This window comes from Mobula hypostoma, chromosome 19, assembly GCF_963921235.1.
Source record: "Mobula hypostoma chromosome 19, sMobHyp1.1, whole genome shotgun sequence".
In the NCBI taxonomy this organism is placed as follows: domain Eukaryota; kingdom Metazoa; phylum Chordata; class Chondrichthyes; order Myliobatiformes; family Myliobatidae; genus Mobula; species Mobula hypostoma.
The window spans coordinates 41,083,583-41,108,785 of record NC_086115.1 but is presented as its reverse complement, the minus strand read 5'-3'; the positions used below and the strand labels follow the sequence as shown (position 1 = coordinate 41,108,785).

Sequence of the window (25,203 nt, the reverse complement as noted above, 5' to 3'; positions counted from 1 at the left end):
TTTCTCTTATTGTTTTAAATCAGCACATGCAATCAACACTCTACCTCTGCTAAAACATATTACTGATTTTACTTCATCAATATCCTTCTGAATAGCTCTCATCAATCTAATCAGATGAAGATTTTTGTTACAACTAGATATGAAAGTAATCATTATTTTGAAGTCAACAGCATCTTCTACCCCAGTCCTAATGCCTTTCGCCAGGTGTCCCTCCTCATCCGAACCTATTCCCTCTCATTTACTTTCCTCTTGCCAAAATCCATTCCATAGTATCACTTAACTCCCTAGCTGAATTCCATAACTCCCATAGGCTCCCCACCGTCACATTACAGGCGGTGCAAACTGCCACCCACGCTATTCTTACCAATAGTGACTACAATGTCCAGAACACCTCGGTGCTGCTCTAGTGCACAGGCACCTGTCTGCATCGGTCTATCACCCACACACTTTATCTATGAGGTCTCATAACCAATCTCCAAATAGTTTTACCTGCCCCTTATTGCTCTGTCTGGGTCCACATGACCTTCATTACTTATCAGATTCCAGCATCTGCAGCCACGAATCTGCGCTATCATCTTCCCATCTCTGTCTCGACCTCCATCCGCCAATACACCCAACCTGGCTCCATCTACACCTTCTTATTCTCCCTATCTGTTTCTATCTATTACCCACCATCCACTAACTTTTAATTCAATTCCTCCTTTCCCCTAGCTGGCCCCATCTGCCTTCTTCACCTAGTACCTGCCAGCCCCTGCTTCACCCACGCCTCTCACTTCATTATACTGGCTAACTCTTCTTTACACTCCCACTCCCATTGCAGGGTACCGACCGCAAATATCAACCACCCCTCTGCCTCCACAGCAGATGATGTTCGAACACTGAGTTGCTCCTGCAATTTGTTATTTTCTCCAGAAAGTTGCCTGGATTGGAAGAGCTTAGTTATGGGGATTAATTTGAAGAGCTTAGTTATGGGGAAAGATTTGTTTTCCCAGTAGCAAAGGAAGCTGACAGAGGTACATAACATCATCAGTTGTATAGGTAGGGAGACAGTCAGAATCTTTTTCCAGTGGTAGAGGCAGCAAAATCAATAAGACACCTGTTTAAGGTGAGTGGAATGACTTTTAAAGGGTGTTCTTAATATCTAGACAGCTTAATTCACTGCCAAGGAAGGTGGTGAAGGTAGATAGAATTACTACTTTCAACATACATTTAGAAAGGAGTTATATTTTGTAACTCTAAAACATAAAACTAATCTAAATAAGAACAAGGGAGTCTGTAATAATGTAACTAGCTTCGTATTTTCCTTTAAGCAAGGCATGCATGTATCACATGATACCGTAAGCCATGTATGTACCTTTACATACTGTATAACCTGCAATGCATTATGTAACCAACAATATTACCCAAACATTACTAATATATTAAATACACAACACTCCTCTCTGCTTACCTATAAATTCCAACTTAATATAGATGCATCTCAACTTATATACTATATATACAGTACACTATATAATGCAACTATACAGACATCGACAGCATGGTAAATTTTAAATTGTCCCATTCAGGCCGAAAGATTTAATCGCCGTGGAAGATTTCTTACTGTTGTGGAATAACGTCTTTCTTAACATGGGGGATCAGTCTGCTTGGCAGGGAAGAATTGTGGTTGTAAAACAATCTCTGGTTCTGATGCCTCCTCCATGGTGGTTGTAGGAGTTGACTCTGGGACTGCAGGAAGTGGTTCTGGACACCTTTCTTCTTTTCTTGACTTTCTCTCTGGATCTACTTCAATCCTTGCTTCTCTCTCTTTATCCCACTCTTGATTCCTTTCTTTTCCTTTCTCAAATTCCTTCTCTCTTTCATACTTTTCTCTTTCTCTCTATCTCTTCTCTCCTTTTCAACTTCTTGTCTTTTTTTAAAACCACCTTAGATTTTCTTCTTTCTAGGATGTGCGTTTTGATCTTGGGAATAATTCTTCTATTGCTCCCTTTAAGATCTGATCTCTCCTCTTGGTTTCCTCATTCAAAGCATCATCTGACAAATCCTCTGTTTTGTATCTCCATTGACTTCTTTCTTTTTGGCTTTCTATTCATTCAGCTGGGCTTTGGTAATTTGTATCTACTTTAACAAGCAACTTTTTGTGTCCCATTTGAAGTTCATGCAATAAACTTAATTCACAAAGAGTAAATTCAGTTTCTTTATACTGACAAAAGCCAATTACTTCCACCTTTCCTGAAGTTCCTTGAACTCTATTCCAGCTTAAAACCCAGTCACATTTTGCAAGTAACTGCCTGATTAACATATCAGAGGTTTTCTCATCTATGTTCCCTACAAAAGCTGTTGCACTAAGCCCACTGTTTTCATTACTTTCACGATTCCTCTGAGCAGCAGGGTCCTTTCTTGGTCCAATATGCTTTCCAGCCAGAGGCACAGAGGTTGGCACCAACACCTGTTTGCCCTCTGTTCAGGGTTCATGTTTCATGGTGTACAGCATGGAGACAGTTGTGGCATCATCCAATACCTTTCTTAATTCACTTCCAGTTGCCTCTGTTACAGGGGATGTGGCATGCTTCTCTGGATCTTTAAGCAAGGTGCGCACGTATCACATGGTGGCATGATGACGTATGTAATTTACATACTTTTACATTCAACTCACAATGTATTATGTAAGTTCAACAAAGAATGTTTAATCAAAGAGTGTATTTACAATATTACTGAAACATTACTGATATATTAAATACACAACAAAAAGTACTTAAGCAGGTAAGGTATAGAAGGTTATGGACCTAATGTGGGCAAATGGAGCTAATGTTACATGGGCAAAAAGTTTAGCATAAACATGTTTGGCCAAAGGACTTGTTTCTGTGCTGTACAACTTTATCACTCTATAACAAATATTTTAACATTTATCAGCATGACATATTAAATGTCTACATCCAAATCATTGTACCTTCTTTGCTTTCTTGCATGTTTTATGGTCTCAAGTATGTACCGTACAGCTTTATTCAGTTCATGCTGTAAGCAAAAGCATGCAATTAAATATCTGAAGAGAAGAAAATGAACTCAAATACTGGATTTTTCCTCACACACAAACACCAGCCAGATATGTTTCCTAAATGTTTGTATGTTGTCAAGTTGCATTAATTTTTTTTAAATACTCTGCACTATTACAACCTCTTAAGTTTGAAAATAATAGTTACCATAGATTCATAACCTTCATTTGTGGCCTCTTAGGTATAACTTGCAGCTACAAGATTACATGCAAATTGGTTTATTCTAGTTTAAAAAATCTTGCAGTGAATTTAAAACTTCAACAATTCTCAACTGCAAATCCAAACTTAACCTACCAACTTAACATGGAATAGATTGGCTAATCGAGTAATTTAATAAATCTGACAGTGTCAAATTTAATTGTCTTTATAGGTTTAACAATTGACTTAGGAAACCCAGCAATTCAGGATATGTTTGCCAGGTTTTGAGGAGGAGGCAAGTAGCCTGACAACACTATTTGTGGAACGTGAAGGGAAAAAAGTGTTTCTCAGCCTCCATTCCTCCTCCAATCTCTCTTGCCTTCTAATCTTACCTTTCCTTGGATCAGATCCTCTAGAATACAATATTGTCCCAATGGGATTGGTATCTATTCCCAACACCAACACCAAGCAGTCAGTTGACAAAGAGCTGACAATTATTTTTTGCCTTACTATACAATAAGATGTGTCAATATTAGATTCACATCAGCTTAAAATATTTGGTATGATAAAGAAGCAGTTTAAGAACGAGAGGCTATTAAACTGTTGCTTTGCTACAGATGGCATATATGTTTAACATGAAGCACAGAACATGGGGAAGTTTTAAATCCATAATAAACAATTATTTTACAAGTGTATCCTCACCCAGAACAGAAAACAAATTACTGGAAGAACCCAATGAGTCAAGCAGTTTCTGTGGAAACAAAAGGTGTATATCAACGTTTTAGGTTGAGACCTTCCATGAAGAAGGGTTGGGTGGACTATGGATCTGCTCAATACTAAGACAGATAGATCAATCAGACTGATTTCTGGATGAGGATCCTCTTGTAAAATAATTGTTCATTATGGATTTAAAGCTCCCCATCTTCTGTGCTTTGTGTGAGAGATTTCATGCTCCACACACACCCCTTTTTATACCAACCTGATTATCAAATCAACTTTTGCAAATGTATTTTCAAGCTATACAGAGGTTCTAAGATATAAACAAAAATTCCATACAAGTTTCTAAAGATGTCTAGAAAAAAAGAAGCATAGCTCCTTTAACTTCATAATTGGCAAATAAAAAAAAAATGACATTCCATTATCACCAGAGCTGACTAAGGAAATGCGTATGTAATACAGAGCCAGGCAACTTTACTCAATTTTTCTCCCTTGATTAATACTTCTTTTCAAATAAAGTAGATCATCTCCTTATTATCACATCCTTATTTGTTAAATCTTGCAGCATCCTTGATGGCTGCATTTTAAAAAATGTTCTTGGATGTTCTGAAAGGGATGTGAAAACTATATAAGCATCAGTCTGTTTTAGAATATCATGTCAATAACACAGGAATATGTCACCCAAATAGTTAGTTTTCACTTTATTTCTCTTCTCTTCTTTTTTTTCCCTCTTTCTTTCACCCTCTTTCTCTTTGTTTCACTCTTTTTATTTTCCTCTCTTTACCAATAGATGCTGATGACCAGGAAATCTGACACAAGGAATAATTTTAAATTGATATTGATTCTATTTGTGCAGCTAAATGGCTCCATTGGTTGGAATGCAAAATCCAATTGTTTTTTGTTACAGATGGATAATAATATTGCCAATTGATGTGCTGGCCTCTAAATTCCTGCAAGTGTCAAAAGATAGATTGCTTATCCAACTATATCATACTCTTTCAGTTCAGACTGCATTTGATTAGCAAATGAAATTAAATGGACTAAATCTTCTGGTCACTTTCCACTGATTTGAAAGAAATGCATGCATAATGACACTTTTGGTGTGGACCACACCTTTTCCAATATTGATAATTGTCAGGTATTAATTCAAGGAACCCTTGCTGCCTAACAATGGTGATGCCATTACGATGACTGAGCTCTCAATTTTTTTTCCATGTACAGCAAACAAGGGATAAGTAAAGGCACACATTTTAACGGAGAGCTTAAATAAAGATCAGAGTTAATCAGGAGATTGGGATAGAAGTTGGAAGTGTTGCAACATCAAAACTCCATTTGTGGAAGAGCAATGAATCACTACTAACACTTCAGGATTTTTATATTCAACTACCTGTGTGAAAATCCTAACGTTTCTGTCAATTTTATGGAATGGCGATTAATGCAAATATTACATCAACAAGCTTTACTGCTACATATTATTTTTTCAGAATAGAAAGATGAAACTTTTCTATTTTAGTTGCCCTGTTTTGGCATTATTCTAAGACCAGCTACAGTAGTCCAAATACATACACAAATATAGAATACGGCTTCCTAGCTTCTGTACGGAAATGTATCCTTAGTTTTCAAAATGTTTAGTTCCTCAGCAACAATATAAATGGCCTGGTCAGCAAAATATTGTGGGCCAAAAGGCCTGTGCTGTGCTGAGCCATACCGTTCAGTGGTTTATGTTCTATGTTCAATCGCCATTTGCTTAGCTGCCTAATTTTCAGGTGAGAAATCGATAGCAAATCACTTGCCCTATATATTAACAAAAACCATGCTTGTTATTCCGTGAAAAAATGTTTTTGGAGTTCCAAGTATTTGTTACTTTACATACAAGTGCACACAAAGACAAAGGTTAACACACATTACTCAAATATTATTGATTTTAATTGCTGATTTCAAATAGATAAAAATAAATCTTACTATGTTTGTAGTAGTTTTTGGAGCATACAGTTGAGCTTGGCAAAGGCATGCCCTGCACAGAAACTGGTTTTGAGGGCGTGTTCCCTCAAAATACATGTTCAAGCAATCCTGGCTAATATCCTCCTGTTTAAACTAAAAGAGATAAAAGTTCTGCATGTAACTAAAAATACAAAACAGAGAAATGTTTGTTTGAAAATTAAATGTTTCAAATATACAGAATGTCAACTGCAAGTAAGATATGTTATATCACATTTGTTTTTTTTTTCTTTCAACTACCCTGGAAATAACAAAGATAGAAAAGTTACACTTTTAGCTATCAATGTAAATCAAATTCAGTCTATGATTAGTAACATGCATCAAAGACAAGACTCCAAACATTGGCAAAATGCAGCAAGACCATTTATCATCTATAAATGGATAATGGAGGGTAAAGCTATGTGCAAAGCATCCTCCCTCAGAAGTGAAGAGGGAGAAAGAATGACAAAAATCAAATTAAAACAAAATAGAAATAAGGGCAACTTACACTTAGCTCAACAGATAGAATTTGAAAGCCTTCTAAAATGATGATAAATATAATTTAATGAATTAGGGAAGAACATGTACCAATCAAATGATTGAAATCACAAAGAAGAGAAAATCTGCAGATGCTGGAAATCTAAGCAACGTGCACAAAATACTGCAGGAACTCAGAAGGCCAGGCAGCAACTATGGAAAAGAGTGAACTGTCAACGTTTCAGTTCAAGATTCTTCTTCAGGACTGGAGAAAAAAAGATGAGGAGTTAGAATGAGAAGGTGGGGAGAGGGTAGGAAGAAACACAAGGTGATAGGTGAAACCGGGAGGGAGGGAGGGGTGAAGTAAAGAGCTGGGAAGTTGATTGGTGAAAGAGATTCAGAGCTGGAGAAGGAGGAATCTGATAGGAGAGGACAAAAAGCCATGGAAGAAAGAAATGCGGGAGAAATATCAGAGGGAGATGATGAGCAGGTAAGGAGATAAGGTGAGAGAGAGGAATGGGAATGGAGAATGGGGGACGGTGAAGGAAACAGGGGAGTAGGGCCAGCAATAAACAATAGACAATAGGTGCAGGAGTAGGCCATTCAGCCCTTCAAGCCAGCACCATTCACTGTGTGATCATGACTGATCATCCACAATCAGTACCCTTTTCTTGCCTTCTCTCCATATCCCTTCACCCTGCTATCTTTAAGAACTCTATCTAACTCTTTCTTGAAAGAATCCAGAGAATTGGACTCCACTGCCTTCTGAGGCAGAGCATTCCACAGAACCACAACCCTCTGTGTGAAAAAGTTTTTCCTCAACTCCGTTCTAAATGGTCTACCCCTTATTCTTAAACTGTGGCCTCTGGTTCTGGACTCCCCCAACATCGGGAACATGTTTCCTGCCTCTAGCGTGTCCAATCTCTTAATAATCTTATATGTTTCAATCAGATCCCCTCTCATCCTTCTAAATTCCAGTGTATACAAGTCCAATCGCTCCAATCTTTAAACATATGACAGTCCCGCCAATCCGGGAATTAACCTCGTGAACCTACGCTGCACTCCCTCAATAGCAAGAATGTCCTTCCTCAATGTCCTTCAGCATTACTGGAAATTTGAGAAATCAGATTGGAGGCTACCCAGACAGAATACAAGGTGTTGCTCATCCAACCTGAGTGTGGCCATGACTCGAAACTATTGCCTCCTCTACTGTCACGATGAGGCCACACTCAGGTTGATGGAACAACACCTTATATTCTGTCTGGGAAGTCTCCAACCTGATGGCATGAGGATTGATTTCTCGAACTTCTGGCAATGCCTCCCCCTTCACCATTCCCCATTCCCATTTCCCTCTCTCACCTTATCTCCTTACAAGCTCATCACCTCCCTCTGGTGCTCCTCCTCCTTTTCTTTCTTCCATGGCCTTCTGTCCTCTTCTATCAGATTCCCTCTTCTCTAGTCCTGAATCTCTTTCACCAATCAACTTCCCAGCTCTTTACCTCCCCCCTTCCCCCCAGTTTCACTTATCACCTTGTGTTTCTTCCTCCTCTTCCCTCACATTCTTCCCCTGACTCCTCGTCTTTTATTCTCCAATCCTGATGAAGGTTCTCAGCCCGAAACATTGACTGTTTACTCTTTTCCATAGATGCTGCCTGGCCTGCTGAGTTCCTCCAGAATTGTGTGTGAAATGATTGAAATATTGGGAAAGGTGATTATTAATTTTAAAAAAAGAGATGAATAAGAGAAATAATTGATCTAAAATGAAAACTGAAAATGCTGGAAGTTTCTCCAAATGGTTCAAAATGAACAAAATTCTACATCTGAGGTAAAGAAGCCACAGCCACTGCTTAGTTCTGAAAAAGAAGCTGCATTTGAAGCATCGGTTGTCTTAGCTCCTCCTGAATTCTAAAGGGCCCAAACACGAGAAAATCTGCAGATGCTGGAAATCAAGTAACACACACAAAATGCCGGTAGAACACAGCAGGCCAGGCAGCATCTATAGGAAGAGGTACAGTCGATGTTTCAGGCCGAAACCCTTCGTCGGCCCAAACCGTCGACTGGTTCTATGGTTCTATGGTTCTTCTTTCTACAGTTCTACTTACAGAACTTGCATCTCTCTCTATTATGTGCTTCAACCAGAGTCATGCAGAAGTAGCACACTTAATTTCCATCTCATAAAATTCTAATAGTTTGATAGTTATAATTAACTATGAGGTTAGTAGTATAATTTATAAAGTTCAAATTTATTATAGGAAATGTGATTTGATTTTCTATTAAGTATCATTATTGACTAACATTTGAAGCATTTTAATCTGGAACTGAATCAAAGATTTGAACAGTAGTATTGTAAAACTTGTAGTATATTGTACAAATGTATTTTACCACCTGCAAAGCCAGTTCGGCACACTGCACATATAAATCTGGGTTAAGAATCTCCGTTCTAGCCAATGGAGTTCTCTCTGCAGCGGCAACTTTTATTAAGTTGTAAGCTTTCATCAACGTACTTAAATCTGAAAAATAGGGAAGAAAATAAGTCTATTAATTATAAAAGGAACATACTTTAATTCATCTTGTCTGTAATGAAGTTCTAGATTTTCTTTTGTAAAATTATGTATTTGCCTAAAATTAAGCAATATGACTAGCCGAGCACTTGAAGAATTCATGACGCTACCATCAAAAGTACAACTGAAAATACTAAATAAACAAATGATAGCACTGTTAAAAAGCAGAAAATAGAAATTATCGTAAAAGTTAAACTACTAGTAATCATAGCTCCTTTCCCCTATTTGCGTCTTACTATGCACCATGGACACCATGCAAATGGATGTTATCAAACTGAAATCAATGCCACGAGATAGTCAATTGTATCCCCTGCAAGGGAAACAATTGTTCTTCACTACCTTCTGTCTAGTCGGTAGCAGAGTGGCTAGCACAACGCCTTATAGTACCAATGACGGGGTTCAATTCCTTCCACTGTATTAAGGGTTTTGTACATTCTCCCGTAACCACATGGGTTTCCTCCAGAGTCTCCAAAGACATACAGGGTGGTAGGTTAATTGGTCATTGTAAATCGTCTCAGGGTTAGGCTAGGATTAAATCAGGGATGCTAGGTGGCGTGGCTCCAAGCGCTGGAAAATCCTATTTCAGCTGTATCTCAATAAAATAAAAGTTTTTAGCTATATTGTAAATCTTATCAATTAATATGCAGCACTTTATTTTGGTAATGTATTTAAATGTTATGCAATTTGACTATCCAATTGCATAACGGAGCTACGTAACTATCCAAACATTTTAGTGATATTTATTCACAAACGAGAAAATCTGCAGATGCTAGAAACCCTCCTTCAGTCCAAAATGTCGACTGTACTTTTTTTTCCCATCGATGCTTGCTGGTCTGCTGAGTTCCTCCAGCTGTTACAAGTGATATTTATTGTTTATGCAATTAGCATTTGTGAGTATCCAAACATGTGTGTTAAACAAAACAACTTTTATATTCTGCCAAGAAAACATTCAAAAACTTGTGTAAAAGGACGAAGTGCTAGAGGTTAACCCAGTAGTTCACAATCGCAAAATGTAACGTTCTATTAAGAGTGCTGTTATATAGATTTTTTTCCCCACAAATTAAACTATTGACTCCATATACAGCCAATGAACAGATCATGAAACTGCCGCCAGGAGGCAGCGTCGTATTGTGAGTCTCAAAGCAGAATAACTTTAAATTATGTTAAATTCCTAGATGCTGAGACAAAGTTCAGCCTGACAGGCTCCTAGGATAGTTGCGGTTGCATTTGGTTAAAAAAACACAAAATGTCAGAGTAACCCAGCTACACTGCGAGAAAGCTGCTGTTCCTATATAGTTAGCGCCACTGAGTCCAACAGAGCAGCCTGCTTTAGAAGGTTTCGGCAAGACACACAAACACAGAAAGGAACTGCTGCTACAGCACGGCCCGAGTGTAGGGCTGGTGGAGCAGGGTTTCCAGCCCGGCCACGTCCAAGACTGAGGCTAAATACCGCTGCCGCAGACCGCCGCTTCTGCCAACAGGTGCCTGATGTTCATATCCATCCTGCAACCGACTGTGGGGAATCCGCCGCCCCGAGTCTGCGACCTCCGAATTGAACTGAATCAAGGGCACTACAACCCAACAGAGCCCGAGGCGAACATCTCCGATCTCAGGCCGCAGCACAATCGACCCGCAATGCTGCACGATCGGAGCGCGGCCTAGCGCCGGTAACCGGGCAACAGGACGGACTTTCCCTTCCCGGTCTCCGAGCAACGGGGCTTGTCCACATTCCTCGCCTCTACGTCTAGTCACAGTAACTCCGCCCCCTGTATCCAGGCAACGGCGTCCTAATGTCAGTATCCCAGCAACAGCTGGTCCTGCTGTTCCCGTATCCACGCAACGGCTTTCTCTTGTCAGTATCCTAGTAACAGAGACTTACAGTCCGCAGTTTCTTGTTCACAGGCAACAGCGCCTCTTTTGCTGTTTCTGCTGCTTCATTTGTCCAGACAATGCGCCCTGTCGGTATCCCAGAAACGGAACCTGCTGTTCAAACTACAATGCTTTAAACTGACAAAAGGATGTTTGCTCAATAAAGAATAAAAGTCTACTGTTTATGGAAAATGAAACAAAAACTAAAGAGCAAGAATTATAAATACAAAAGGAAGGTCAAATAACATTGGTTGACAAGAAACATTCCTTCTCACTTGCACAACTGGGGGAATTCGGCAAACTTTGTGAACTAATGGTGAAGTTGGAAAACGGAAAGGATTTTTTTCTTAGGAGCGCAAGACCCTGTTGTATATTAATAATACAAAATGCTGCAAAGACATTTTTTTAGTGAAACTGACATCAGAGCCCTGTAGCCTTGCGTTATTGCACAGGCCCTCATACAGCGGCTTCACCTGTTACAGCCACCCAGGGAGAAGGCACTGGAAATGGTGTGAGAGGGCACTCTGGAATCTGTGCTGGGTTAAAAGGCTAACCCATGCAGGCCATCTCTCCCATCAATGTTGTGCTTCAGTGCTGCTCCCTCGATAACAAACTGGATTACCTTCATCCACAACTGACCCAGCACGAGATGAGAGACCGCTGCATGCTCATTCTTACAGAAACAGGGCTCCAGGACAACATCCCATGCATCATCAATGTACAGGCCATGCCACTCTGGGACTTGTGTTAATTTATTTTGTGGCTGTACTGTGCTTTATTGTAACTATATGTGCTGCATTGTAGCTATACTTGCTGTGTCTGTGTTTTACAACTTCATCCCACAGGAATGACATTTCATTTAGCTGTATGGTTGAATGTCAATAAATCTGAACTTGATTAGATCTTACACATTTGACATCTTAACTTCAGTATAGTCAAATGGGAAAAAAACCTTGAGAGTCCACTTAAATCAATATTTAATGTAGCATAGGTTCGTCAAGGGCAATTAGATTTTTTTAGTGCCTGATTAATAAATGGTTTTGCCTTTAGGAAATGATTTTCTTTGTATTTGGATGTAAGGATCGTTATAGGCTGTAGTGTGACAATTCCTTTATGTACTCAAAATTAGTTATTAACACAGGATTATTTTTTCTTAGACTAGGCAGTAAGTTAAGTATCCAATCAGAATTTCAAGAGTGCATTGAGAGCCAATTTGTGTTCACTGAAGATTAGCAGGAGTATCTAATGTTACGTACCCCGTAACTGGGTTGCCAAACCAGCAGAAATGGATCACTCAGTTGGAGTCTGGATTACTAGAACTAAGAAAGTTTTATTAAAGAAACAAGCAACACAGTAATCGAAAGGATAATAAATGCAACAGTTCAGCGATGATAAACACGCATGTGCACAGAATTAAGATAACAGCATCAATCAAGCTCTATCGTTGTCTAGGGGTAAATGACCAAATTTAAAAGTGACTCAAAGTCCAGTCCAGTTTAGTAGTTCAGTTCGCAGTAATCGTTGCCCTGGCGATGGACAACGTGGGGGGAAGAGAGAGATAGAACAGGAACAACTGATCATTCAGAACGGCTTCACTCACAGACCGGCGATATGGCTCACAAGCAGCTTTTGGGCGGGTCCTTGGTGATGTCACCTGAGGTCACCGACTGTGACCCCTCCTCCAGATGCGGTCGATCCTCTGCAGTGAACCCGGCACCCAGGCAAGGGCGGACACACACCGGGTTCCCGCTGATCGTACCTTTCCACCCTGGTCGTTGTCTGGTACTTCTCACCCACTCATGAGAGGCGCACCGCTTCCAGGGTCTCGTTACCTCGGGTGGCGTGTGTGTCTGTCTTAGCGAACCTGTCCCTTTTTATCCCCCTGCTGGGGTATCGCCTGTCCATCACTTCAAACAGTTCAGGGTTCAAAGGGGGAGCCGCTCCAGACAGCTCTCTCTCTCCCACGTCCCTTCATTACACATCTCCAGACACTGCTCCATTGTTCCTTATCTCTCCTTCCCCTGAGGGCAGGTGGCAGACCACTTGCTGATGTCACTGATGCTAACCCAGGCCAGCAAACATCTTAATTTTATGTGTATTCTCATCACACTAAAAAAGGTGAAGATCATACTAGTGGAGATCTGAAGTATCGTGGGACTCAACTGATAATCTTACTAATCTTGATTAATTTAAATATCTGAACTATCAATTAATCTTCTTAGTCTCAAGACTGTTCTGATGTCAGGGAGAACTCTCCATTTTCCAGCTGGCTCAATGTTGGGAGTCGTTTTCATTCATTTATCCTGCGAAGTCTGGGATTCTTAATTAAGACACTGAGAACTTCGGCATTCAGTTGAGAAGCAGGGAGTCAGATGGACCAGGGGAGGATGGGAGATAGTTCAGAAAATGAGATAGATTGTGGTAATGAAAAAGAGTAAGAGTAATAGAGTGCATGCAGCTGGGAAATGAAAGAGAAAGTAAGAGGGATGGGTAGTGAGAATGAGAAGAGAGGATCGTGAGAAGTGGCGAAAAAGGGAGAACAGAGAAATTGGGGAAATATTTGGTGAGGAATAGACATATGCATCAGAAAATAGGGTAAGAGGTTTTGTGTGTGTGTGCGTGCTCATGTGTGTGTGTTTGCATAAGTGAGAGGAAAAAGTAGGGTATTACCAGCGATGATATGCCCCGGCCACAATTTGCCTCCTAATTTCGAAAGACTTTGCTGTAAAAGCAGAGCTGTTAGCATCGGATTGGAAAATCATAAGACATATTGAAAGAAAATAAAACCCATAGGAATCCAAGTGAGAGTGATGAGTTGAATTCAAACGAGGCTCAATGGAGAAAATAGCAAATTGGTTTTACAGGGCCAGGTACTAGAGCTTTTGATTTTCTGGTGCATCCAAATGGACTGTATTAATTGCAGAGTCTCCAGTTAAGAAATTTGCCAATGATATCAAATTTGCAGTATAATTGATAGTGAGGTGTCAAATTCTGGGCTGTATTAAGATAATCGTAGACTAGTTAGATGGGCACAAATGCAGCGAATGGGATTCAGTCTAGTGAATTCAGGCACTGTATTAGAGCAAGCAAGGTTAGTGAATTTAGTTACAACAAAGTTCAAAGTAAATTTATTATTCAAGTGCATATACGTCACCATATACAACCTAGAGATTCATTTTCTTGCAAGCATACTCAGTAAATTCATAATAAAATAATAACCATAGCAGAATCAGTGAAAGACTGCACCAACCTGGGCATTCAACCAGTGTGCAAAAGACACAAACTCTGCAAATACAAAATCAAAGAAATAATAATATATCATATATATATATATAAGTAATAAATATTGAGAACATGAGATTAAAAGTCCTTGAAAGTGAGCCCATAGTTTGTGAAAACTTTTCAAAGACGGGTCAATTGAAGTTGAGTGAAGTTTTCCTCTTTGTTTCAAGAGCCTGGTGGTTGTGGAGTAATAACTGTTCCTGAACCTGGTGCTGTGAGCCCTGAGGCTCTTCCACCCTCTTGCTAATGGCAGCAGTGAGAGGAGTGTATATCCCAGACAGTGGGGTTCCCTGATGATGGATGTCGCTTTCCTGCAACAGCATTTCAAGTAGACGTGCTGAACGGTAGGGAGGGCTTTACCCGTAATGAGCTGCACAGTATCCACTATATTTTGTAGGATTTTCCATTCAAGAAAATTGGCGTTTCCATACCAGGATGTGATGCAGCCAGTAAATATACTCTCCACAACACACCTCTAGAAGCTTGTTAAAGTTTTAGATGTCATGCTGAATCATCACAAACTCCTGAGGAAGTAGAGGCACTGCCGTGCTTCCTTCATAATTGCACTTACGTACTGGGCCTGTGACAGCTCCTCCAAAATGGTAACACTGAGAAATTTAAAGTTGCTGACCCTCTCCACTTCTGATCAATGAGGACTGGCTTATAGACCTCCGGTTTCCTCCTCCTGGTGTCAATAATCAACTAACAATGAGTAAGAGGTTGTTGTTATGGCACCACTCTGACAATCTCCCGCCAATATTCTGATTCGTTACCATATTTGATTTGGCCTACGACAGTGGTGTTGTCAGAAATCTTGCATATGGCATTGGACCTGTGCTTAGCCGCATAGTCATAAGTGTAAAGCAAGTGTAAGGCTGGCGCGTGGCCAAGTGGTTAAGGCGATCATCTTGTGATTTGAAGGTCGCAAGTTCGAGCCTTGGCTGAGGCAGTGTGTGTGTCCTTGAACAAGGCACTTAACCACACATTGCTCTGTGATGACACCGGTGCCAAGCTGTATGGGTCCTAATGCCCTTCCCTTGGAGAACATCGGTGGCGTGGAGAGGGGAGACTTGCAGCATGGGCAACTGCTGGTCTTCCATACAACTTTGCCCAGGCCTGCATCCTGGAAACCTTTCAAGGCACAAATCCATGGTCTCATGAGACTAACGGATGCCTATAAAAAAAGCAAGTAGGGCAGGGGACTAAGCACACAGCTTGTGGTGCACCTATGCTCATGGAGATTGTGGAAGATTTGTTCTTGCCAATCCAAACTGACTTGGGTCTGCAAGTGAAGAAATTGAGGATCCAATTGCACAAAGAGGTATTGAGGCCAAGGTTTTAAAGCTTATTTGTTAGTTTTGAGGGGATGATAGCATTGAATGCTGAGCTGTAGTCGATAAGGAGCATCCTGATGTATGCATCTTTGCTCTCCAATGTTCCAGGATTGAGTGAAGAGCCAAGGAGATGACATCTGCTGTGGACCTATTGCTCTGGTAGACAAAATGGAGTGGATCCAAGGCGATTCTCAGGCGGGAGCTGATATGCTTCAGCACCAGCCTCTTAAAACACTTCATCACTGTGGATGCAAGTGCCATTGGACAATAGTCATTTTGGCAGGTTACCATGATATTCTTAGGCACCAGTATAAGTGATGTCTGCTTGAAGCAAGTGGATACCTCGGACTGCTGAAGCCTCCAGCCAGTTGATCAGCACAGGTCTTTAGTACTTGGCTGGGTACTTCATCTGGGCTGGTTTCTTTTCATTTCTTTTCATCAGTTTACCATCCTGAAGGCTGCATGCAAACTGAAACCACAGAATTATTGGGTCTGAGGGAGTTTGAGGTGGTTCCTCAATGTGTTCACAGTCAAATCAATAATAGAATCAATCATAATCTCATCTAGAAGTGAAGCCCTGTCACTTGATTTTACTTTATAAGATGTGATAGCACTGAAGCACTGCCACAACTGTCGAGTATCCTTTGCTGATTCAGGTTTAGTCCTGATTTGCCACCTTGACCATAAGGTGGCTTTCTGGAGATTGTACCTGGAACTCCTGAAACATTCTTGGTGCCCAGACTTGAATGCCTCCGATCTGGCCCTCAGCAGATTGCAGGTCTCATGGTTCATCCAAGGATTCTGGTTGGGGAAGACTGAATGATTTTGTAAGGACACACTTGTCTACAATTGTTTTAATGAAGTCCAGGAGAACCATGGTGTATCAATTACAATACACAGATGAGTCCTTGAACATGGGCCAGTCCACCAACTTAATGCCATCCCAGGGCCACTCCTCTGCCTCCACCACAACTACCTCTTTGTTGTCCTAATCTCTGGAGCTTTGCTCTTTAGCCTCTGCCTGTATACAGCTTGGAGAAGGACAGCCAAGTGATTAGATTTACCGAAAGGCAATCTGGGCATGGAACAATAGGCATTCCATATCTTCGTATAACAATGGTCTGATGTGCTGCCCTCTTGTGCTGCATGTTATATGCTAATGGTAACTGGCCAGGGTTGTTTTTCAAACAAGCATGGTTGAAGTCCCCGACTATGATTTGAAATGCGTCAGGATGGACTGTTTCTTGTTTGGATTCAGCATCATGCAATACCTCAAACAATTGATCACTGTCGGCTACTGCTGGTACATTTATTCAAAGGGAGTTTATAAAGAGCAGAGGCAAAGAACAGTCTTGTGATCTATGTCCAAAATCTTCCAAGATGGTATGACTGGAAAGTGCGATGATGAAGGAGGGATATGTGAAACTTGCTGAGCAAGATGAAGAGTTATATATTCTGGAACTACTCTCCTTCCCCCTTTCCCCTAAATTCTGCTGAATAAACTGGTCAAATTCTCTACCATTTAATAATATTATATTGCCAAAATTAGCTTTTAGTGTCAGAGATGAATTTCTTAAGATTTTCAAATATTCCTTTAAATTTTGCAAGCTCTTAATTCCGGGTTGGAGTCAAAACAACTTGACAATAAGCAAAAGGAAGACATTTTGCTTATCTATTAGTGCTTGTTTCAAGCAGCCACTAATCCTTGTACAGTATATAAGGAAGTCATAAGATCTGAATATAAACCAGAACTTGGATAGGAATAAAAGGCAAAAAAAAAAATAGGGAAACACAGCCCATGTGGCTAGTTTGTAAAGCTCTTGAAAAAAGGGTGCATGTAATCTGATATTGGGTTAAATTTTCCCCATTCAATTTAATCAAACTTCATGAGTTATTGACCTCCCGTAGACAATACTGGAACAGATGGTTGATTTAAGAGTGGACATCTTAAGTGGAATCCTGCCACCTCTGAAGAAAGTCCTTTATTGAGCTTAAGGTAGGTGAATTTCTCTAGAAAGACCTTGATTAATAATAATGTTTCATTGAGAACTGCCTTCTTTATTCTCCTGCCTTTGTTCAAGCCCCACTCCTTGTGTTCCAGCCGACCCTAAGAAAAAAGGACTACCAATGCATCCCTAATGAGGAGCAAGAAGATTATGCAAGAGGATAGAACCAAGAGAAATTAATTCAACAATTTACAAAACAGTCCCTGCAAACTTAATTAATTTAACATAATTAACAAAGACACTGAGGATGCTTGAAACTCTTTTAGAATTGTAGCAAAGGCCAGAAGTAAATATTCATCAAATAAACTGCATCTAATAGCACTTGTGCAGAATCCATTCTGCTGCAGGATCTGTGAATGACGTTGTGCAGCTATGTTTCACTATGAACTCCACAGCAGTAAGAGCATCAGATCAGAATTGTACACTATCACCTACTATGCATACTTGCAGTAGGCATGAACATTGTGTGATTTGATAGCAAGGAGCACAATATACAACAAGTGCAATGGGCCCTCATATTTTGTCCTCATGTTTTGTGAAAACAACAAAGTTGTGCAGGCAGCAAAAGTGTCACATTGATAATTGAAAGTTTAATTGTTGCAAGTTTAAAGTAGAATGGAACAGTTGTTAAATACCCAGTATTCAAATACATGATTCTGAATAGTTCCACTAATTATTGCAAAGAAACAAAATGTAAACACCAAAAGAACGCTAATTAAATACAAAATGGTGAAAAAATATAAAATTTTTTGACAAACATGGGCAAAGCTGTATTAATGTTGCTAATGCCAAGCATTTTTGAAGCAAAAGCTAGAATCAAACAAAAACTTCAACTCACTGCGATACAGAACAAAGCAACGTAAAGATGCCCAAAGGGAAAATACTCCAATAGAGTAGATGGAGTCCAGTGATAAGTCCTTGAAATTTGCTGATTGTAATGATAAATATAGGTCTCTCAGGAAACTGATGATGTTAAAACTGAAAAGCATCAGACAGAATCAGACATCTGCGCAAATGCCTGCCGTTGTGGTCTCCCATGGCTAGCTGAGCATCAATCATTTCTTGATAACCTCAATGCCAAAGATGCAAAAGAAATAACTTGCATTTATTTTTAAGGTTAGGAAGCAAGAAACAAGGAAATCAAGTAAAGTGGTCTATCGTGGAGTAAAGTGAACGAGATTGTCTTTTACCACCTGGAAGTTCTGATTGTAGGCTGAAATATGCAAGCCAAATCTGACAATATATCATCAGACCAGACTCATCTCAGATATTCTATAGTTCCCTACAGAGACAATATAGAGAAGGGAGAAAGTGAGAAGAATTGCATGTTCACAAAATTTAACATCCTTTTATTGCATTTGTTTTGCTTGCATTTCTTGCAATAAATCCAACTAATAATATAATTCAAATAAAATTCAAGTCAGCAGATCAAGCCTCATCTGTAGGGGAAACTCTGGACCTGAAATGTCACGGCTTTTCTTGCCACATATGCTGCCTGACATGCTGTGTGGTTCCAGTATTTTCTGTATTTAATTCATATCTCCACAGTTTCGACAATCTTTTTATGTGCTCTGTTTTTTTCCTCCTGCTATAAAGAAGAAGGAATATCGGAAGTAAATAAATTAGGTAAAAATTGTTCCTAGACTCCTTCTGGTGGTGACTTATGAAGCAGCACTGTTATTTGTTTTGAATATGAAACCGGGAACTCTTAATGTGGGAACCATGGATCACTTTAAATCTACAGTTTATCACTTAGTTTAAATCAGACTTTAGATGTATTTAGCTATGCCAGTAATTGAAATCTATTAGTTTGTTAAAAGTCTATTAACTCAATTAATTGGTAACCTTGCAAATTCAGCAAAGTCGCAGTAGTATGGTAAAGAGATATAAAGGGTTTTTTTTTCCAAGTCGTTTCCTTGTAGTTATAATGGTAAGTTAGATTAAAAAGGCTTCTTCTTAGCATGCATCATTTTTTAGAGGTGACTGCACTGTTAGTGGTAATAGCTGTTATGGCATTCAGAATAGAGCTATAATGATAATTGATGGTCTGTGTAGACCAATACATCAGCAAGCTTGATCTTTATTCTTCAAACCTCTTAATATGAATTCAGTAATAAAAATGATCAATCGATATTATGTGCTGTTGGACCTCTGCCTTCTAGTCTATCAGTGGAAAACCTCCAAACTAAAAATAATACAGGAGAATTTTGTTTTTATCATATTTTTCTACTAAAACCCAAATTTACTCCCCATTAATTGATAAGTGTTCCTCATTTTAAAATTGTATGGTATAAGAGTGAATGCGGAAAGCTACTTAGTCATGACACGAGAAACAAAACTCACACTGTATTCATTCTTAAGGGTTTTCCTTTAGGTACTTAGTTTCTCACAGCCATCTCCCTTTTGATCCAGTGACCTCCAGGCACAGCAAAGCCATATGTATCATCTGAATCCTCCTGTCAAACATTATTTGATCTTAAAACTTGGAAGGCTAATAATTTTACAAGTTCTCCATACCACAGATTTTTTTCCATATCTGAAGGAAGCTTTATGTTCCTCAAGTATTTTGGTGTTTATAACTCCAAGTTTCCATGATATATTTAGCATACCACAATGGCAGAAGAATAGAAAGAGTTTACCCTTCCCAAATATCATACTTAGTCCAAGTCTCACCACCACACCTAAGCAACTTCAAAATTCATTCAGATGATCAAATGTGGTGCTGGCTTTTTGATACAAAAGTTAAACTCCATACTAGATTCTTCATCTGGTGAAAAGTTTGCCATTTCAATTTATCACAAGCACCTGATTCTTTATAAAACAATAGCATGGTTTGGCTGTTGAAACTTCTGGTGAAGTTAGCACACAATTGTTCAGAAATTCAATTGCATGATGCCATTTATTGAGTGTAAATCAGTTTTTTTTTCTTTTGGAGTGAAATGCTATAACAAATATTTCCTGGTTATGACAAAAATTTAACCAAATGAAAAGTGATGACAAATTAACATATACATCACAGGAGGGAGATTGAAAATCTGGCTGAGTGGTGCCAAAACAACAACCTCTTACTCAATGTCAGCAAGAGCAAAGAGCTAATTATTGACTTAGGAGGATGAAACTGGAGCTCTATAAGCCAGTCCTCATCAGGGGATTAGAGTTGGAGAAAGTCAGTAACTTTGAATTTTTCAATGTTATAATTTCAGAGCAACTGTCCTGGGTCCAGCATGTAACTGCCATTACAAAGAAGGCCTGGCAGCTCCTCCTTCTTTTTGCAAAGATTTGGTATGTCATGTAAAACCTTGAGAACTTCTATAGATGCACGATGGAGAGTATACTGACTGGCTGCATGACAACTTGGTATGGAAACACCAGTGCCCTTGATGGAAAAGCCTACAAAAAGTAATGGATACAGCCCAGTCCATCATGCCCTCCCCACCATTGAGCACAGCTACATGGGGAGCTGTAGCAGGAAAGCAACATCCATCATCAAGGACCCTCATCGTCCAGACCACGCTTCCTTCTCGCTGCTACCACTAGAAAGAAAGTACAGAGGTTCCAGGACACACACCACCAGGTTCAGGAACAGTTACTACCTGTCAACCATCAGGCTCTTGAGCCAGAGGGCATAACTTCATTCATGCCAACACTGAACTGTTCCCAAAAACTTTAAGCTCACTTTCAAGGACTCTTCACCACATGTTATCGATATTTATTGCTTATTTATAAGTAATATTATTATTTTTCTTTTTCTGTTTGTATTTACTGTGAATGCCCACAAGAAAGTGAATTTCAGGGTTATATACAATGACACATATGTACTTCGAATAAATTTACTTTGACCTTGAACTTTGAACTCTGACCAGGCACATTCACTTGTAACTTTAGTGTTTTGAAGTAATTTTCCATGTAAAACAATCATGAGCCATGAGGCAACATCAATCTCTAAGCAACTCTCTTTTCATCATACTAAAGGGAATTTAAACTATATTGACAATATTGATCTCAGAGCACCTATCATTGTGCTCTTGGGAAATAGCATGGACTAAACACACTGGGACACCCCGCTGGTAAGTCAATAACCTACATTGACTTTTGCACCTGAGGTCATTGGCGTCAGACTCAATAGAAGTTTGCCGTTTGGGATCGGTGTGGACCATGAGTGAAGTGTACCCATTAGGCTGGTAATAGCGTTTCTAGGCATGTGTGTTATAATCAGCATTTCTAAAACCAGAGCTTAGTCTAGCTAATCAGTGTAAGTATGAAGGTTTGTATCTTGATCTGAGTACATTCCCAAATAATGCATGTTCTTCAGCATTTCAGAGGGACAAATTTCCAAAGATGACAATGACCTTTTAACCTCTTAGCTCTGTCTTGTATGCTTTCATCATGTCAGTATGCATTATATCTCTTGTCATAAACTCATATCAGCAATCTGATTTTTTTTATAAAATCCTTTTAATCCATGGGGCTATTAGAGAATATCTTTATTCTCCACCATCTGTTAATGGAACTCTTGTGAAACCATTGTATTCATGTGGTAAAGGTATTTTCATCATATCCTCAATGTAAATATGAATGAATGTAATGATTTTTGATTTTTGTGTCAGCAGTGAATTATTTTCAATGTTACCAACAAAATTTTAGTATAAATGCTTAAGTGGCACTCTTCTTCTGTGGCAGAAAGTTGTGGATTCAACAGCAATTCATAATATAAGATAAAAATTACTTTCAGTCTGAGAAATGCCACAGGATCAGAGATGCTGATCTTCTTGTGAGAAAGTCAAAGTGTCATTCAACCTTAAGGGGTAGTTGTGATTATAAAAGAATCTCAGTATGAAAGGCTTGGAGACGGGAAAACATAAAAGAGTGTCCTATTCCAGGTGAAAGATACCAGAATGGATTCAAGCATAAAAGATTACTATCAACTGGAGCATATGTAAACAAGACATTCTGCCTCATGAAAGTTATAAGCATGTATTCCAATCATAAATCTTGATCAGTTATAAAGTTATCCACACTTATTCCAACAAATAACTATACCAATGTGCCTCCTTTTAATAAAAAAGAGTTGGATATTTATTTCTTTGGAAGAAACTAAGTCATTAACAAAGTAATATTCAGCACACTTAAATGTAACTATGGTCGATCAAGTATCTTAAACATAACTTCAGTCTTCACGTCAAGTAGTCATTAATGTTTATACATGAAGTTTCATGATGAAAATAAATTCAAAGTCAATAGAAAAATAATTATTAGAATGACATATGCTTAATTTACAGGCTGAGTCAGTGGTAAGAAAGGCAAATAGCAATGTTAGCATTCATTTTGAGAGGATTAGAATATAAAAGCAGTGATATAATACTGAGGGTTTATAACTCATTGGTGGGACCACACTTGGTGGATTGTGAGCAGCTTTGGGCCCATTATCTAAGTAAGGATGTTGGTATTGGAGAGGTTTATGAGAATTATTCCAGGAATGTAGAAGTTAATATACGAGGAACATTTGATCGTTCTGGGCCTGTACTCGCTGGAGTTTAGAAGAATGAGGGGGAATCTCTTTGAAATCTACTGAAAGTTGAAAGGCTTAGATAGAGTTGCTATGGAGATGATGGGGGTGTCTAGGACCAGAATACAAGGGCATTCCCTTAAAGCAGAGCAGAGCAGGAATTTCTTTAGTCAGAGGGTGGTGAATCTGTGGAATTAATTGCCACCAATGTCTGTAAAGGCCTAGTCATTGGGTATATTTAAAATGGAGTTTTATAGGTTCTTGATGAGCAAGGCTGTCAAAGGTTACAGGGAGAAGGTAAGAGAATGAGTTGAGAAGGATAATAAACCAGCCATGATGGAATGTGGAGCAGACGCAATGAACCAAATAGCCTAATTCTGGTCCTATGTCTTATGGTCTTATGTAGCTAGTGTAAGATGAAATCACAGACATCCCACCCTGCAAAAACTCATTTCAGGAAGGTAGCACCATCAATTTGCGGGAGACTCCCGGAACTTCCGGGAGAGGTGGTATGTCTGCAATAGAGTAGCTCCATAGCAGCTAGCCAGCTAGTTTAAATAATGTTAGCTATGCTAATGAACAAATGACACCTGTTAAACTCACCTCAACATGTCTTTTACAGTCTTAACCCACCATGGGCAATAGAAAAGTCACTGTTCGCAACAGTGAGCAACACCATCATTATTTTTGACCCCCATTAGGCAGGGGTACACTTTATTGTAGTCTGGGGTGAAGTTCGTTTTATGTTTTCCTTTTTTGGAACACCCTGCCATGGCGCTCTCTCTCCCGCGTGCACACTCTCGCTCGCTCTTGCTCTCTCTCTTGCTCTTGCTCTCTCTCAAAAAAATCGATTTCTGGGATATTGTGTATAATTTGCAGGCATCGGGGAGCCGCTATCAATATGTGGGAGACTCCTAGAACTTCCGGGAGAGGTGGGATGTCTGAAATCATGACAAGATGACATATGGAGAAGTGAGAGTGCAGCTTCTGATAGTAGATGGGTGACCACCAGGAGAAGTAAGGGGAGTAAGCAGTCAGTGCAGGGTTGCCTTGTGGCCATTCCCCTCAGAAACAAGTATACCCCTTTGGATATCAAGGCACAGCAGCGACAGCCAGGCCAGTGACACTGTTGGCAGTTCTGAAGCTCAGCAGGGCACAGTAAAATCAGACGGAGTGACAGAGGGATGGACAGGAGATCCTGTGGCCACAAAAGAGACACTAGAACGATGTGTTGCCTCTCCGGGGCTAGGGTCCAGGATGCTTCAGAGTAGATGCAGAAGATTCTCAGGGAGCGTGCGCAGGGTGGTACATATTGGCACTAATGATCTAGGTTGAAAGAAGAAAGAGGTCCTGCACAGCAAGTACATGGAGTTAGGAAAGTGGCTGAAGCATAGGGCCTCCAAGGTAGTAATCTCTGGAGGTCAGGGAAAGAGTAGGGTAATAGAACAGACGAATGAGTGGCTGACGAACTGGTGCAGCAGTCAGGGTTTCAGAGTTGATTTGTACAAGAGGGATGAATTGCACCTAAACTAGAGGGGAACCAATATCCTGACAGAAAGGTTTGCTAGTACTATTCAGGAGGATTTAAACTACTTTGGCAAGGGAATGGAAAACAGCACCAGGTCAGAAAGTGTAGGGATGTAAAGGAAGATAGATGTCAGGGATAGTAAAAACTGGCAAGAGTAAAGTAATAGATACGATGGGATGAATAGTTTGAAATGTCTGTATTTTAATGCTAGGAGTATTATGGGTAAGATGATGAACATAGATTTCTATTATAAATATACTATTTCCATAGTATATGGAAATATGATGTTGTGGCCATTACAGAGACTTTATTGAGAAAGAGATGGGAATGGATGCTTAACGTCCTAGGGTTTCAATGTTTTAGAAAAGATAGAGAGAGCTGTAAAAGAGATGGGGGGGGAATTGCACTACTGATCAGTGACAATATCACATTTGCACATAATGGAGGGCTTGTCCATTGAGTCCAAAATGGGCAGACCGCTAAGATAAGAAACGTGCAACCACACTGATGGGATTGTACTACAGATCTCACTGGGACATTGAGGAACTGATATGCAGACAAATTAAGGAAAGGTGAAAAAACAATAAGGTTGTCATCATGGGGGACTTCAACTTGCCTAATATAAAGTGGGACCTTTTTTGTGGAAGAAGTTTAGATGGGGCAAAACTTGTTAGGTGCATCCAGTAGAGTTTCTTAAATCAATATATAGATAGTCCAACACGAAGAAGGGCTTAATGAGAAGTTTACATCAATAT

At 39.6% G+C, this 25,203-nt stretch overlaps 1 protein-coding gene across 1 annotated transcript in view; it reads right to left on the bottom strand.

Moving 5' to 3' along the window:
• Positions 1 to 10,589, bottom strand: part of LOC134358994 (cilia- and flagella-associated protein 46) — a 194,298-nt gene extending 183,709 nt beyond the window's left edge. The window contains exons 1-4 of the mRNA XM_063071760.1: positions 10,374 to 10,589; positions 8,748 to 8,872; positions 5,871 to 6,002; positions 2,951 to 3,015 (exon numbers count right to left, since the gene is read on the bottom strand). Of these exons, the coding sequence (XP_062927830.1) occupies positions 2,951 to 3,015; positions 5,871 to 6,002; positions 8,748 to 8,872; positions 10,374 to 10,425 (374 nt within the window). The 5' untranslated portion in view covers positions 10,426 to 10,589. The remainder of the gene's footprint in view (positions 1 to 2,950; positions 3,016 to 5,870; positions 6,003 to 8,747; positions 8,873 to 10,373) is intronic.
• Positions 10,590 to 25,203: the final 14,614 nt, after the last annotated feature.